The 17,947-nt window shown below is 38.8% G+C and overlaps 1 protein-coding gene across 2 annotated transcripts in view; it reads left to right on the forward strand.

The window, feature by feature from the left end:
• Positions 1-7,323: 7,323 nt before the first annotated feature.
• Positions 7,324-17,947, forward strand: part of btbd11a (BTB (POZ) domain containing 11a) — a 109,750-nt gene continuing 99,126 nt past the window's right edge. For both annotated transcript variants that reach the window (XM_027002218.3, XM_027002219.3), the window contains exon 1: positions 7,324-8,439. In XM_027002218.3, the coding sequence (XP_026858019.1) occupies positions 7,575-8,439 (865 nt within the window). In that variant the 5' untranslated portion in view covers positions 7,324-7,574. The remainder of the gene's footprint in view (positions 8,440-17,947) is intronic.

Here is a 17,947-nt window from a genome sequence, read left to right on the forward strand (position 1 = left end):
GTTGTTATGCAAATTGAGAGATGGTTTAGGTAAACAATGTTTTATGGGCGGCCAACAAATTCCATTGTTTTAGCCTGCTCCAAAGATATTGTGCATAACTCAATTGGATAAATATGCGTACTCGGTGCTTGTGCATACATAGCTTGTTTAAAATTATAGGAATATAACAGCATACACAATTTGCATGCAGTTCACTTCAACTAAATAGAGACCGGTATTTATCAAGCATCTGAATTAGAGCTAACCTTAGCTGCACTCCATAGAATTTTTCAAGACACGATTCTAGATCACGACTTTTTTCATGATAAGTTTGAGAAATGTGATGCTAAGTTTATTACAGAAATTAAGGTACATGGTCATTATCAGAAATCAAAGTCTCCCCACGAAACAAACAAAAATAATCTACAGCAATAATCGGTAAAATAACTAGCACACACTTATTTAATCGATTAGGTGTTTGCTAAAAGAAACTGTCATGAATAGTGCTAAATATGCAGTCAACCACTGGTCACTTCACAATGAGCCTATTTTCAACATCCAAATAACACTAATCAGTAGGCTCCGTCCGAAACCACGTACTTCCATACTATACAGTACGCAAAAGCAGAACGGGAGAACGGGTACTGTGTCCGAACACGTAGTACTCAGTACGCGAAAAGTCCCCGGGAGATGTACAAAAAGTACGAAAGCTCCAAAGGACACGTTTTCATTACCTTTAATTAAAATGTGGAACATCATTTCATACAGTATTTCAATGCAGTTATAATTTTGTAAGTTGCAAATATGTACCATCTGACTTGGTAAATAAATAATAGCACTCTAGTTGGCTGGCTAACTAGAAGCAAGCTAGCCAAAAACGGTCAAGGGGAATCGAAACTGATACTCCCCAAGTGAACTGCTATAGTATTCATTGTAGGACAGTCTCCCAAATGTTAAGGATTAAATATAAAATACAGCATTAAATATGTGCTTGCAACAAATTGATTTGGATAAGATGCTCATAGCGCAACACTGTCCTCAATGAGCTTTCTGTAAGGATGATGTTCTAGAAATCACAAAGGAAGTTACAAGCGTGGTTCCACCTGCTCTCGGGACACTCTTTTCCTGTCAACATGCACAACGTGTCCTTTCAATAAACCCAGCAAGCTTTCGAAATGCTCACCACTCCAACCTGCAGATTTACGTCTCCTGCTGCAACGTCACAATAACATGAGAAACGCGCCGCGGAGTGTTACTGTAACCATCATCATCTTAACACTCTGTTGTATTTGTTGTTTTGAAAATCAAACAAACAAATAAATAAATCAACCGAGTATTTAGTGAGATAGCTACCCGTCAAGCAGGAATATGGATAACTCGACATCGGTTTTAAATCCTTTCACTTTTCTTTACCTCTGAAAAACCGTGTAGCTATATTGTTCAATTTTAGAGTTTCCATAAATGTTTGCAATTTTTCATAATGATTGAAAATGTGCATTAGTCAGACTAGATGTAGTACTACATTAGCACAATGATGTTCTGTATATTGCAAAGGAGGATACAACCATTAAACAACAACCTTATAATTTCCAGGCTACCAGCAATCGAGCAAAAACATGTAGCAGAACCTCAGTTAAAAAATAGTATTTCCCGCCACAGCTCTGCGCATGCACTCTGAGCAATAAAAGCAAAATTAAAGACTAGGCCACAAAACGACAATCAGTAGAAAGGAGGTTATTGTAGTGCCACCCTGCACTTTGCTAATTGAGAATTGTCAATAGACAATGCTCAAAACACTGCCATAACCAATCTCTTTCTTGTTAAAAAAAAACCAAAAAACAAACAAACCATTGATTCTTGTTAGGGTTACTCATAGTCAGAGCAAAAATATTTCTGTTCTAAGGCCTTAATATTTCTATTGATTGTCCAACTATTGTACAGTGTAGCACTGGTACAAACCAACAAAATTACTGAAATATGAAAGGTCACATTATAGTGTTCCAAGATCATTGCCTAGAGTGCTTTGCAATCAGTAATGGGCTGCTGCACTTTTTTAGGAAACAAAGAACCCTTGTGCAGCTAAATCTAAGGTTAGTATTAGCTTATGTAATGTAATTATTAATGTTTTTCTTTTAGTTCTGGGGAGTGTCATGCATATATAATTATTATTGCTTTTTTATTTTGTGATACTGTAATTTTAGTTTTTGACTTTGAGATGCAGTAATTATTAAAATGCTTTGATCCTCAATAATTAACCATATAAGTTAAAATATACTGTAAGGGTTATTTTTATCCTTTTTATTACCTTTAACTCACTGCAGAAATATTAACACATGTTACAAAGCAATTTATAAAACTGTCAATTTTTCCCCATGGATAGGCTTGTGTATATGAATATCACAAAAATGTAGTCATCTCAAAATATATTTCTGTCAGAACAACTTAATGGACCTTAGCCTTTCTACAGCTTTGTATAAATTCCAATACTTGAAACTTCTTTCAAGTTTTTCTCTCTCAAATGTATGCATTCAGGCCTTTCATTCATACAAAAATCCAACTTTAAAGAGGTTTAAATGAATAAATAAGTTGAGCAAACCTAACAGGATGAATTTAGCTAATTTCTGACATTTTTTAAAGCATTAAGGCTGGAGAAATTGGATCTTTATCGTTTACAGCAGGTCTAGGTCATTAGCCCATGCTTTGTTTATCCTTCTTCCTTTACCTCAGTAAGGGAGTGACATGCACTCTTTACCATTGCCTAACAATTGTCATTGATTCAATTTCATTAACACTTTTTTTAGCATGGCCAATGTAGGGAGACTCAGAAGGAAGATATTCTGGTTTTTTATTACAGTATCGGACAGCGGAGTACAGGGCCACAATATATACAAAATAAAACACATTACATATAATTGGCCAATGACCATCCAGTGTTGGATAACGTAACCAATAACCAGAGCAGAAGAGTATGGATCCTGTCATGGAAGGCAATTTATCCGAACAAAAACTAATAGGAAACCCCAATCACAAAACACTAGGGTAACTGAACAAAGAAACAGGGTGCAAAACAAGGCAAACAAAAGCCTCTCACCAAAAGTAACTAAGGTAGAAGGTCAACAAGGAAAACCCAGACTCGTACAAGCTACTGCTAATAAAATAATGGTAAGTAGAACACACTGTACCAAGACAAAGCAATAGCAAGGCTTTACTCCAAGAGTTAGTGAGAGTCTTGCTTTTATAGGGGTCTAATAGAGAAGGTCTAGCACATCCCCAGCAGGGACCCAAGAGCTCTCCTTTGGACAATATGCCTCCAAATCCTCCAAATAATGGAGCTGACTCCCCTCTCCTGTGAGAATCTTTGGAGAGCCCTCATGTAGCTCTTTTCCACCAATGAGTAATGGGTTCCATTCTAGTTTGCGCACTGTTGCAGTTCACCTTGGTGATATTCTGAGAACCAGAATGGTTCCAATTCCTTGTTGGTGGAAAAGGGCTAATGTTAAATGTTGGAGCTCCATCTATCATGAAAGCAAGAGATGGTGTGTCCAGAGGCTCAGCATCTTGCAAGGGGCTGGGCATCGTATGCCTAAGGTGAGAGACATCAAATGTGGAAGAAACAGAGAAATGACTGGACATTCGAAAGCTGTACATCACCTTTTTGACACACTGCAGGATCCCAAAGGGTCCAAATAGTCTTGGACTGAGCTTGCACAGAAACTGAAGGTTGATGTCCTTTGAAAATAGCCATACTTTCTCCTGGCTTCTATTCCAGTGCCTCCCTGGAGTGACAATTGGCATGTGATTTCTGTTTGCAGATTACCCTCTCCAGATGGATATGGGCTGACTCCCAAAGTTCCTCATTGCCCTTTCTGCACTTGTTTACAGTTGGAATCTGTCCACAGCTGGGCAACCAAGGAAAGAGCAGCAGCCTATGACAGAATGGATATGGAATTATGCGAGTCTACTGGAGAAGTGCTTCAGGGAGTTCTGGGCATATTCTGCCTATCCCCACAATAGTTGTAGAGCTTTTGGTTCAGTCTCTTTACATGGCTGTTTGAATTGGGGTGATGACCACATGTGAGGTTGATGCAGGCACTCTATAAACAGACACTCTATAAACTTCCTCCAGATCTGAGTGCTGATCTGGGTCCCATGGTCAGACATTATGTCTGTTCCATTATTGGTCCAGTGTAGCTAGGACTAGAAGCAGGGGGTAATGGAACTTCACGGTTAGGTCATTGAGTTTTCAGTAGTCGATGAGAGGGCGAGACTTCTTCTCCACAAAGAAGAAATTAAAGTTACTGGTGAGGTGGATGGGAGAATGAACCCCTGCCTCAGAGCTTATTTCTCCAGAGCAGCTATTTTCATGATGGACAATGGGTACACATGTGAATGTGATAATGAAGGCCTGGGTAGGAGTTCTAGAGAACAGAACCTATATGGGAGTAATTTTGTGGCATTGTCTTTACTGAAGAATATGCAAGATCTTGATACATGGGTGGTATGTTCACCATGTTAGACACTGTTGGCCTCTCTGTGAGGTTGAGTGACACTAGAGTTGGAAACAATGGTTCTTACTTTCCATGGTAGATGACAGAATGTTTGGGTGATTCAATAGCAGGCTTGTGGTTTCAAAATGTTTGCTTCCTACTTGCGTTAATAGTGGCTGGGTTTTTCTTTTACTCTCCCTGTGCCCAAGGGTCATATGTCCACAGCGATGACTGGCAAAGTTGAATGGCATGCCTATACAGGTAGCTGAAGAGCCCACACCAAGTATTAGTTAATGACACTACCCACTGCTCAGGAGTCTATTAGTCCTGAAATAGTAATAGAGTTACAACTCCGATACAATTGTCACTTGAAAAGACTCAGTAATGTTCTGCAAATAAGGTTCACTGTAGAGAGATGGGTGTGAGCCAATTTCATGGGCTCCAAGTTGCTGACTGGAGCAATAACAACAGATTTGGGTGAGATGCATATGTTGCTCTCTAAGGAGGTTGTCCAGATGTATGGCCAGGGAGATGGAAAAGGGACAGGGAGTCGTGGCAACATACTAACTCTGAAGCTCCTCTTATATTCCATGCCAGAATATAGAGATGAAGGCATTCATTCCATCCACTTGCAGCAGCTAGTATATGGAAGGTGAGATAGTAGTCTGCTTCCTTGGTTTTATTTTGGTGAATTTCAATAATTTATCTCCTGACTCACTTCCCTTTGTAGGGTGATGAAACATGGCCCAAAAGAGTGTTCAGAATGCTACATAGGACCATGTCTCCTCTCTGTGCCATTCCCAGATGGCTGTAGCTCACTCAAGAGCTCTTCCTGTGAGTAATGAGACTACAGAAGCTATTAGAGTGGAATCATTAGGGAAACTTGATGGACTATGAGCAATATACAATAAGCATTGCAACAAGAATCCTTTGCAGGCAGTGGGATTGCCATCATATTTATCAGGATTTCCAGTCTTGGAACCATGGGGAACAACATAGTCTCCTGAGTATGTTGATTGAAAGTAGAGTGGTCAATGGTTGGTTTCTGGACTTCAGGCCAGCTGCAATGTACTGCTGTTCTTGTTGAAAATGGTTCTGTTGGTTCTTCAAGATGACCACTGTAGATGTGGATTCCCCTGCAGTGTCCATGTTGCATTGGAAAAGCCTTCTGTAACCAATAAACAGACTGGGAGACTGTGGATACTGTCACACAGGGACGTTTATTAACAGAACAAAAACTAATAGGAAACCACTAACCCAGAAAAATCACTGGGCTAACTGAACAAGGAACACTGGGCAAAACAAAGCAAACAAGTCGCTCTCAGAAAAAGGTAACTAAGGTACAAAATAAACAAGGAAAACCCACATTAGTACAAGCTACTAGTAAAAAAAATAAACTAATGGTGACTAGAACACAAAGAACAAACTATCAAGACAAGGCAATAGCCACCAAGGCAAGCTCATGGGTAGGTGCAAGGATTTACAGCAACAGTCTGTGAGAGTGTGCCAGTGATGAGAAGGGGGCTGAGCTACAGGTGTCAATACTCAGGAGAGGCAGAGCGCTGGGTACGCTTTGCTGGGGGTGGACACATGACAAACAGGATAATAGAATAATCTCACACCAGATTTACTCATAGAGAATTATGTAATGGTAAACTATGCGGCACCAATAATGTAACTATGGAATACTATATTATGCAATGCAGTTGCTACAGCACATCACAAGGATATATTTGACAATGTTTCACTTTTGCATGGTCCCAACAGGTCCTTTGTTCTCAATTCTAATAAAAAAAAAAGTGATAATAATGTATATATGGCTCATGATTAAAGAGCAGTTACGAAGATGCCCTAGTAATGAAGTTGATGAGGGTGCCCTCTAAATAGTGATTTTTTACCAAGAATACCAGTAACATCCGCACGGGGGGGCCAAAACAACAGTTTTCTATTACAGTAAAACGCCTTATTAAGGCAGAATTTTAAGGTAGATGGGTTACAGTCTTCTTTATGCTTCTAAATAGGTGTTTTTATAAACCAAATACAAGGCAACTACATCAGTTATTACACGATAGCAATAAGAGTATCAACAGAAAACTCCTAATCAAAATAATCTTGTGGTAATAATATTTGTTATAAGATTATATGTTTTGCCATGAATGTATTATGTTTTTAAGGCAAACGTCCCATACCCCTTCTCACACAATTACGCACAGACATAGACCCGTGTGGAGCAAGTGATCCTCTACATCAATCTGCTCTGTCACAAGTGCAGTCGATGCATGAACTACTGCATGGTTTACGGGCATTTGGAACAAACAGGGAGACTGTCCCAGAGACAGGTTTGCTCTACGAATGTCCGCAGCGTAAATAACCACTAGGAATAAGATGATATTCGATGACAAATGAAAAATGAATCAAAACACACCCCTGAGATCAGCTGTTTTGCTGCAATATCTGACATGACGCATCTATCATAAATAGATCATCATCGTGACTTCTGGAATGTTAAAAAATACCAATGTTATTACCTTTTTTTTTTTTTTTTTTTTTTTTTTTTTTTACTTAACCGAAATCTTAAATTAGATTAAAGATTAAATTGAATGAAACAGCTACAATATTGCAATCATGGGCTGTAACGTTTATGCACGACTTCAGATTTATGTTTACTTTTATTTCACTGTACCGTTTTTACGCCATAAACAGCATAAGAGATTAACGCAGTGAAGGATATCTAAGGTTGTCCTGTTTCATTGTCAGTATACAGTTTTTGAAGCTGTTGATTCGCCGTTGGTTTCTCTGTATTTGCATAGCCCCGCCTGTGTTTCATAGTGGCTTTGCAGCGAATGTTGCAGTGGTTAGGAAGGCTTTGTGAGCGAGCTCTCAAATTACGCGCACGAAGTTGGAAGCTGAGACGCTTGGAAGGAAAATTGACTGTTGACAGTCGAGGCAGTGAAGGAAATTATTGTGGGTACATCTACTCAACGTTTGCGCGTAAATTAAGTATTGGGTCGTGATACGTTCTTTTGCCTTTCGGAGAAGGCGCGTGGGGAGAACGCAATTTGTCATTCGTTTAATCGTAAGGCACAGCCTGCATTATGAGGTACAGCTATGGCAGGCAAGGGTAAGACAGCTGCGAGGACGCTGGAGGATTTAACGCTCGATTCCGGTTATGGTGGCGCGGCGGACTCCTTCAGGTCGTCCAGCGTGTCACTTTGTTGCTCTGACACGCATCTATCGTATGCGCATGGGGGAAACTGCTGGCATCTAACGGAATCCATGCACAGTAGACACAACAGTTTAGACACGGTGAATACCGTCCTGGCGGAAGATACGGAAATCCTGGAGTGTTCCGGGCAGAGTGCTAAACTGCCCGAGCTGGAGGAAGTACCTTGGAGCCTGGGAGAGGTGGAAGGCGCGCTCCGCAAAAACGAAGAGCTACGAGTGTCTAATGCGTCGCGAGAAATTTTGGCCAAGCTATCAGCTCTAGTGAGCCGGGCACTAGTGAGGGTTGCCCGGGAAGCGCAACGGTTGAGCCTACGTTATGCCAAATGCACCAAACACGAAATTCAGAGCGCCATCAAAGTGGTCCTCTCCTGGACCATCTCCGTCAACTGTATCACGGCAGCGCTCAGCGCGCTATCGCTCTACAATATGAGCACCGGCGATAAGTTCAGCCGTGGGAAGTCGGCCCGGTGTGGTCTGGTATTTTCAGTAGGAAAGTTCTTCAGGTGGATGGTGGACAGCCGCGTGGCTCTCAGGATTCACGAGCACGCGGCGATTTACCTGACGGCTTGTATGGAGAGCCTCTTCCGAGAGGTGTTTGGCCGGGTTCAGAGAAGCGCACTCGTCGAGAAAGAGGACGGAGTTCCAAAGTTTACCTTGGAGTCTCTAGAACAGGCCATTAACAATGATTCGGAGCTATGGGGTCTATTGCAACCGTACCAGCATCTAATTTGTGGCAAAAATGCGAGCGGTAAGTACTTAACCTATGTATTGTCTTTTATTATCGCAACCCAATCACAAGAAATTCGATCTCTAAACAATTTTTAACATCGAATCGTCTCTCCTCGATCACATCTTTAATTTCGTTTGTGTTATGTATTATCTCGAATGTTGTGACTTATTTACATAAATGTAAAGCCTCAAGGTCAAACTAATCTAAGGTGAGTCAGTGCTGACTGGCAGAGAAGAACGCGTAACTCCGCTATTCCACGAAACGCTTTCGACAGCGTGAGGACATACATTGGTCATAAATCTCCCGCATGCTGTAATATGTTATTTTTTGGAAACAAGTCGCTTCCAGAGTTCGAGAGTCGAATGCGTCATTTGCGGTTATTGTGTAATCTACGATAAAGTTGTATAAACTAACTAAATTAACCAAATCTTAAATTATGCGTTTTACTTTGATTTACAGAATTCAGTAAAATGACAGAATTATATAAATCAGTTATCTACTTGAAATAGTCTAATTCCATAGTGCGCCTGTGACTTTTTTGGAAATGAATCTTCGACGCTCATTCTTTTCCTGAGGCCAGTGACACCCACAGCCTGACGTTTGTTTCCAGCATCTTCGTTCGTTTTTGCCACTGTAACAGGTGCACGCTCCACAGTGGGCCGCGCGGCACAGTGTGCTGTCGCTCTCCTTCATACACCTGTTGGAACTGTCATGTTTTCACTTCTCACAATAATAGGGGCACGTCGTGGCATTGCATTGTCCGATGTTGTTGTAGGCTACACTTCCGTATCTCAGGCCAAGTGTTACTTCAGTGCTTACACAAAGCTCTGTCGTTCTGGTGCAGGCTTGCTCTGTTGTGAAGGGAAATGTTAAAAGATCTTTCATAATTTCTCACTCCAACGCCATTTGGGAATTTGGGATTGCATGCTTCAAAATAAACATGACTATGAGGATGGAGTAATTCAGTGATTTAGTGATTTATTCCGACCACTTGACAGTGATCTAGATGCCATTCAGTTCTAAACGAAGTGGTAATCTTTTTCTTACCACACAGTTTGTAAATTAACCTCTGACATTATTATAAATAAGTATTATGATAAAGTATGATAAATCTCTCTCTCATATATATATATATATATATATATATATATATATATATATGCAAAGATTTCAAAATTATAATTCTGTTTTTCTTTAAGTTTCCTAACTTTATTTCTGTCACAGCAACAACTGGCAATGCAAACAGATATGTCATTAATGCAGCCTACATTAGTATTAAAATGCCTTATCACTGGAAATGACGGTCCGAAGGAGTTAAAAAACACAATCAGTAAGCCTTGTCTTGGTATCGCCATTGAATAGCATCGCTTGTAAGTAATAGATTACATCTCTTGCAAGTAATAAAGTAGAGTGCAAGTAGTAACATCTGCAGTAATGCATGAGGAGGAATGGGTGATAACAATTGATCCTTTCATGATGGTTATTTTAGTGTCTGTGTTAATAATTTTACATGTAGCGCATATAAAGCTTTTACAGTACCACAGTTATTATTCAAATACATTGGACACAGCCTGTTTCTCTGGTCTAGTCTGTGTTATGGTGTGTCATGGTGTCATGGTTTTGAACTTCAGTTAAGTTAACTCTGAGTAAATAGTGAAGACGTGATTGTGGTGATATAATTCCTATTAATGCATCCTTAATAAGTAGGCATTAGCATCACACAATCTATGGAGACAGTCCACCTGCTCACATCCTAAATCCTCTCCAGCATGGTACCTGCTTTGGATATTTTGTGTGTAATCTCTAAAATAAGATTATAATTGGATGAAGCTACATCATCCAATTTAAAGGAACTTTTTTGCTGTTATTATTGTTTTTGTCCCCCTAGAATATTCACAAACAACAGATTGCTATCTTCCCAAAGCTAGCATGGAAGTACCATTTCCACCAAGCTATTTTTGATGCATTTTTTAATGTCACTATTACTTTGAAAAGATTAAGGTAAGATTATGAAACCATTTCTCTGAGGACTACTTGAAATATGCAACCCGTAGTTCTGTTTAAGATGGTGGCTCACTCTTGTTCATAAAAAAGTAGGTTTGCAAACTGACTTAAAACTTTGAGTTTTGTTACATGTGCTATTTGCATCAGGCAAATCAATAATGTGAATGTTATATAAATTCATAGGTGCAATTATTTTCAGGTTAAAAGCCATGACAACATATAGATCAGAAATATCAGTGCCACTTAAGTACATTTGAAAATGAGTGGTACTCAGGCAGTTGGGGCAGGAATTTATAATCAAAGAAAGGTTATGTCACATTTCATGCTCAACGCATATGGTAGCAAGGTGTTCAATGTGAAGACCAAAAACACTCATATTACTTTTCTTTTTTAAATTTCATTCAGTAATATCAGATTTCATAGGCAAGACTCATAGATTGCTTACACTTTCTCTTCACTCATGTAGTGTGCACCCTCTTCTCATTTCACACAACATAAAGGTGCCTTCATAAGTGTGTGTGTGTGTGTGTGTGTGTGTGTGTGTGTGTGTGTGTGTGTGTGTGTGTGCGCGCATGTAGAAAGACATAGAGAGAGAGAGAAAAGATAAATGGAATTGGAAAGAAAACAGAAAATAAATAAGAAAAGGATGTCAAATGAATAACTTGACCCAGCCAGAGAGAGAGAATAGATAAGGCTTTATATCTAAGATTGGTCAAGGGGTGGGAGAGTAAAGTCTTTTTTTCCCCAAAAATTTTTCCCATATTACCTATATAAGATCATTTTTGATTAAAAGCTGCACAGAAATGATTTGTTGTATTAAATCTTGATCATGTTAAATATATTGTAATATGAGAACAGTTTACCATAACAATAAAACTGGAGAAAACATTAATTTTCAGTTATAAAGAAAAAAATGTGGTGATGATTACAGTATTCATATCCTTGCCAAAGAGATGATGATTAGCCTTAATTTGTGCAAGCACCATATTTGTCCATGAACAAACAAAACAAAACTTGTTTTGTTTCTGTTCACATTTGACAAAAAATGTATTCTTTAGACAACTTACAATAAAGAATTCAGTAACATCCAGTCGCTCAAAAAAGTCACTTTAACTTGTCTGATGTTTGGAATAGTGTGGTCTGTGTGTGTGTGTGTGCATGCGTATGTGTGTGTGCATGCATGTGTGTGTGTGTGTGTGTGTGTGTGTGTGTGTGTGTGTGCATGCATGTCTGTGTATGCACGTTTGTGTGTGCATGTGTGTGTGTACATGCATTGTGCGTGCGTGCATGTGTGTGTGTGTGTGTGTGTGTGTGTGTGTGTTTACGTGTACACGTGTGTATATGTGGGTGCAAGACAGATTTAAGAAACTGGGTATTAAAGGAGTAATTGAATTGTAGCCAGAGCAATAAATTTTGGTAATTTTAAATCAGTGCACCCAGTGATAACTGAGTTATTAGGTTAATGGTGAAATAAGCTTACAACTTGTGGCCTTAGATTTGGCTTTATATTGTAGTTTATTTATTGCATTTTTAATTAAGTTGGTTTGAAAAGGACATGCCACTCTTTCCTATTCTTCTACTCCCACTTCCTTTTTCTTTTTCATTTTCAATTTATATCTCCTCCTACAGCTTTCAAGCTACACCACCAAACTTTGCCCATAACTTCCACCTGTGCTCACTTGGGTTACTTGTGCTTTTAGTGCTGGTATTTTTGCAGTGTTTTGAATAATGAAACCCCCATAAAAATACATTACATAACTGTTTGAGTATTTACAATTGTTCATAAACTGGATGTAATGATCTACATGTTAAATTGTGCTAGCAACTATTAACCTATGTCTGCCACCTCAGTTATTTGTTACTTCTATCCTATTTTACCTTTCCTTGCCTTTTTGTTCTTCTATTCATATGGTGTGTTGCCATGGTAACCCTTCATCGTTTATCCTTCTCTCCTCCCATTGACTTCCATAGATTCTCTAAACATCTCCAGTAATTTCCCTTTTCAGCCAACAGATGCCAATCTTCATTCCACTTAACTGACCAAGCTATGTCTTTTTGTGCTTCCCATGATCATTCTTTTTTTTATCCTTGTGATTTACAATAGCTTCTTATGACAATGTAATATAGCCCCCACTGCTAAGACAACCATGTAATCTCTCCCCTAATTTTGTCATTTTTTCACCCCTCCTCCCTCCCATGTACTTCTGTTCATTTTACAAACATCTCCTGCTCTTTATAACTAAATATTTCTTACTCAACCTATGGCCACGTCACCTAATACTCTTTGTAGCTTCTTCTAGCTCCCCTCCAATTAAGTCATGAACACAAGGTGTTCTTGATTACAGGCATTTATTTTGCACATCCATACCTTCAAAAAATGCCTTCAAACATGTCGTGAGTACTCATTGGTCACGTTAACTAAAAAGGGGAAAAGAAAGGAAACCACAGGCTCTACAAATCTTCCAGTTTTAGTTGAACTCAAATTATTCTTCACCAAACCACACAAACTATGTTCTGCTCCTCATGGTGATGCAAAGTGTGTCTCCAATAATAACAACCCGACTACAACAAGAACAATTCCATCATGGTTCCTCCACCTATGGACATGCTTCCAACTATATTTGTCAACTGAAACAAGTATGCCACTGAAATAGAGGTTAACAAAACAAGAAGGACTTAACTCTATAGCTGAGTGTTGTCAGCCACACTCTTGATCAACTTTTTAGGTCAGTCTTCTGCTCCATTTCTAAAACACTTCTATTTCATTATTCAGCCACCTTACTTCATATAGCATTTAAATCCATGTCACCTAAAGATGATTGAAAGGCAACTGATATATATATATATATATATATATATATATATATATATATATATATATATATATATATATATATATATATATCATTCCCTCTCTCTCTCAATCTATCTTACTTTCCCCAATTGTGATGGTACAAGCGCAGACTGCCACATAAAAATTCTTCAGAGACCCAGAGAACTAATCATCTTGCTTCTCCTCCTATTTCATTCCTTTTTCCTTATTTATTTTTATTTACTTCCAGCACTGCTGACCTACAAGGTACTGGCACCAGGGTTCCATACTTCATATTCTTTACTTCCATTGACATATCTCTCTCTGTCTAAACACTGACATCCAGTTATTTTCCCAAACAACCATGCATTACCCTTTATCACCATGTATTATCCTTTATCACCATGCATTACCCTTTTTCTTATTATACCTGTGTTAGTATCTTTTAATATTTATCGTATTGTCTGTAATGCACGGCCCGAGTGCCGAAGGGCGTAGTGCAGGACGCACAGACTCCCTCGACTTTGAGAGACATTTAATAACATTTAACAGGGCACTCACACAGAACAAAACAGTGAATGTAAACACATCTGAACAGTACTACACAGAGTGAACGTCTAACACAGACTGTCTACACAATGATGACAACTGACTTACATACGCATGCTGCCTTAACAATGACCAACATCCTGCACACTTTGATGAGGGTTCATATGCATAGATAGGACGAGGTGCAGGTGTGTGCAGGTGTGGCCACAAACACAGATCCTCCCACTGCACGTGGCAGGCCAAACCATGAGACTCAAGGAGGCGAACGTTCCGTGGCATTGTCTAGTTACTCAGACCTTTTGGCAGCCTTTCTAAAAACTTGGCCTTTTCAAGCTAAGTTGAAGTTTATCCTCTAAAATTAATTTTCTAGTTAAAAGTTCTGTTTTTTCCTTTTAATACTATAGAATACTTGACTCACATAATTAAAAAAATAAGTAATAATCAGGTTTTCTTTATTCTCACACAGTCTTTATACCCTTTTGTGAACACTGCATGTTTTTCAATTAGCGCATGCTCATTTTGTGCTCCTCTAGTCCACCTGGTTGAGCAGGCAGGTAGGGCAAGGTGCTAGCAACATCAAGGTCTTGGATTCAACACCCAAGAAATACACAAACTGTCATGCTAATAAAAGTTGCTCTAGAGATGGGTGTCTGCTGTAAGTTGAAGATGAGCATGTTCCCACTCCATGTATAATATTGAAACAAACCTTTGTTTTCCTTCTTGTTCCAGTAGAATTATCTGCAGGAATCAAAACAGCAACTTATCCAGTAGGGTGTTATACTGAGAATTCGAAGCCTCAAGCGTGGGGATATGATGAGGCTCTGCTGAGGGTTGAGCTTGGGGACAACTCCATGATCCGCTGAGTCAGCCTGTGTGGTCTGTTGCCCCCTGCCCCATGTGAAGAGATGAAGGAGTGTGAATACGGCTCTAGCAGGTGGCTGATGAGTGTTCTCTGAGCCCACGCTGGGCCCCCAAAGAGCTCAGGCGCGTGTCACACAAAACCGAAAGCAGGCATGATGCAGCTTTGCACGGCACGTGGCCCATGAACGGGGACAGCTCACTGCCACAGTATGCCAGATATCTCCCACTCCAGTCAACTATGCTTTTCTGAAGTTGTTGATAATTCAAAGTAAGTTTATAAATCATACAGCATGCAGTTTATATAAAAGTTGCTGATTGGAGGAATTCAGAACTTTAAAAACTATTATTAAAGGTCAGGCCAAGAAAACAAAATGACTGCTGAAGATTCAGTTTTCACATGGTTTTCCATGTGCTTTTCATGGCCATATTTTAGTCTCTCTCCACACTGCAACAGGACAGACAGTGGTCATAAAAGCTTTATGTTTACATGCATGATTATTCCAAAAAAGTCTATCCAAATTCTGGGAGGAGAAGAGACCTGGAAAGGATAGCCTTTTCACATTCCATTTGAATGACTGTCAACAGATTGATTGTCTATAGATTAGACTGTGCATACAGCTGCTGTAGAACTTGATGTCATATGTGGGTAGTATTGTTTTTATGGTGTAATGCTAACCCTAGACACTAACTGTAATTGAGATCAGGACATCAATAAACCTACAAAGTGAATTCAAAATGTAGATTTTTATGGACAATGCTGTGGGCAACTTCTTCTAGTGCTATAACTATTTAATAAACAACCATCTTTAACTGGGACAGAATCATACACTATGACATTCTAGAACTTTCATTTGGATTACAATGTCTATACAAATTGAATCATTTATCTATTAATCTACTACTTCCGACAGCATTCTGGCAGGTTTTCTAGTTTAATTTGTTAAATCTGCCATATGAGCTCCCAAAGAGCTGTGGGCTTCCAAGGTCACAGGAATTCTCATTAACTTTAAATGCGGTTGTATTTGGTTATAAAAATTACATCAGAGTTTAGATGACTCTGTAACACCATTAGACAGTGATGAAATGATGATTTTACCACATAGGACCTGAAGCAGACATATATGTGAATGTTACCTCTTATGTGATTTTCAGCGTGTAACATGTTTCCCATCATTAGGTCTTGTATCAGCTGTATATTCTTATCTTGAGGAAACAACTCAATAAAAACTCCCAATTCAAACTATAGGGAAAAGAGTTCTCAGTTGGTAAAGTGGATTTGGAGGCTGTGTGGGAAAAAAATATTCTGCTCATCATAAAATCTAAATCAATCTGTTTTAAGTATTACCATAGGTTACCACAGAAGTACTTTCTCAAAAAATGTTCTCTGAATCCATACGCTACCTTCTGCCACTCACTAGTGAGAACGTTTCTACATATAGTACATATAGTATGTAGGACATTTAAAGTGCAGACAAGGGCTTAGACAACCATTGGGGATGGGATCATCCCTGGGGTCAGGGCTGGGGGGTAGGACAACCAGCTATGTGTATGGGGAGGAGGTCTACAACTATTGGTGGGGGGGAGACACTGGAGTTGGGGGGGGAGAACTGCGGTAGGAGGGCTATGTATACATTTTTTTTAAAGGCAATATTAAAACTGCTATGAAATAAAAATAAAACTTTTAAAAATTAGAAAAAAAATCTTCAGAAAATAGTCTACATATTTGTCATTGTTATAAGCAGCACTCCATTAGACAGACTGCACCTAGTTATCTAGCTTTTCTTTATTATGATGTGTGTCTAACAAAAACAACAAAAATTGAATTTTTTGTTGTTATTAACAGTGTTAACTTCAAGTGCTGTGCTAAAGAAGCTAATTATTAATTTTAATTATTAGCAAATTATTAATTTGCTTTGACCATTGCAGATGATAGGAGAAAGAAATATGAGTGGAAAATGCATTATAAAATCCAATACATGTAAAAAAAAAAAAGAAAAAAGGTACAGATATCAATGCTTAATCTCACATTGGTATTGTGATTTCAGAGTATCGGAGTACATTCCATATACCTTAGGTAGAGTCATGTTCTGTAGATGAGTAGTGGATGGAATTGTAATAGTATAATGAATATGACAGCTTATGAATAAATGGGAAATTAAATTATACATTGTTTTGGGGGTTTCTTTGTATTTCTGTGTGCCCACTATAGTTAGGTTTGTCTGGATTTCCCCATCTATGTTTGCCTGTGGTGCCCTGTTGTTACAAGAGTTTTTTCTAATATGTCCCATTTTTTCATGTGCTGTGAGTGTGGACATTTTCCACCTTTCCTCAACGAAAGATAGAAAGTGGTGCAGTGCTATTGGCATTCAGAAGCACAGAATCACGTTCACATTTGTGGCAGCCTTCCAGTAAATTCATGACTTTTTCAATGGAAGCAAAACCAGGCGACTCATCAACAATTGAATAGAATTACATGATGCACCACTAGGACTCTATGAGTTTCTGGATTTGTATGTAATGATTAACATACTGGTCAGATGAATCCCTTTAGGTTGCCATACTTAGTTTAGAGTTGTGTCCAGACATGTACTGATTTTTCCATTTCACGGAGCTGTAAAGCAATGACATTGATCAGTAGAGAGCTTTTCCACCACACATTTCTGCAGGAAAACCGATTTGCTAAGAGAGAAAGGAACATTTTTCACTATGTGACAGGGTCAGCCATTTTGTCTTAGACTACTGTTGCTTTGCTAAAGAAGATAGAATGCTTACAAGTCAGTCTTTTCTATTCTGTCAGTTGAATTCTGTCCCGCAAGATACAGTGGAAATTATAAATATTCATGATAATGCTGCTTTTTGCTAAGGCTGATTAGGAGTGATTAAAAATGATTTGTAGATTTATTGCAATCCTCATGTGAATAATTCTGTATTGATGCACAAACCTAGTGTAACTATTTAAACTACTATTCTGAATCGCAAATCCCTGCTCAGTTTTAAAATTTGTAATTTGACTTGCAACACAAATGTCATATATAGGCTATGCTTCTTGTGTGACATTTGCAAATCATTATTTTCGTACTTTGGCTAACTTCATGAGTTTACAGATGACCCCCTTGAGCAAAGTGGGCAAAATCTTGATTGTATAGGCCAGCTACAGCTACAGAACTAGGGGTAGAAGATTCCTACCCGTAATGCTCATGCATTGCCACATCCTTAAAACTGTACAACTTGAATTGTACTTGTGGGCTGGTTTCTTATTTGTATGAATTGTTTATTAAAACTAAACACCCTGTTTTAGGT

Source organism: Electrophorus electricus, chromosome 11, assembly GCF_041902795.1.
Source record: "Electrophorus electricus isolate QZ-2024a chromosome 11, ASM4190279v1, whole genome shotgun sequence".
Lineage (NCBI taxonomy): Eukaryota > Metazoa > Chordata > Actinopteri > Gymnotiformes > Gymnotidae > Electrophorus > Electrophorus electricus.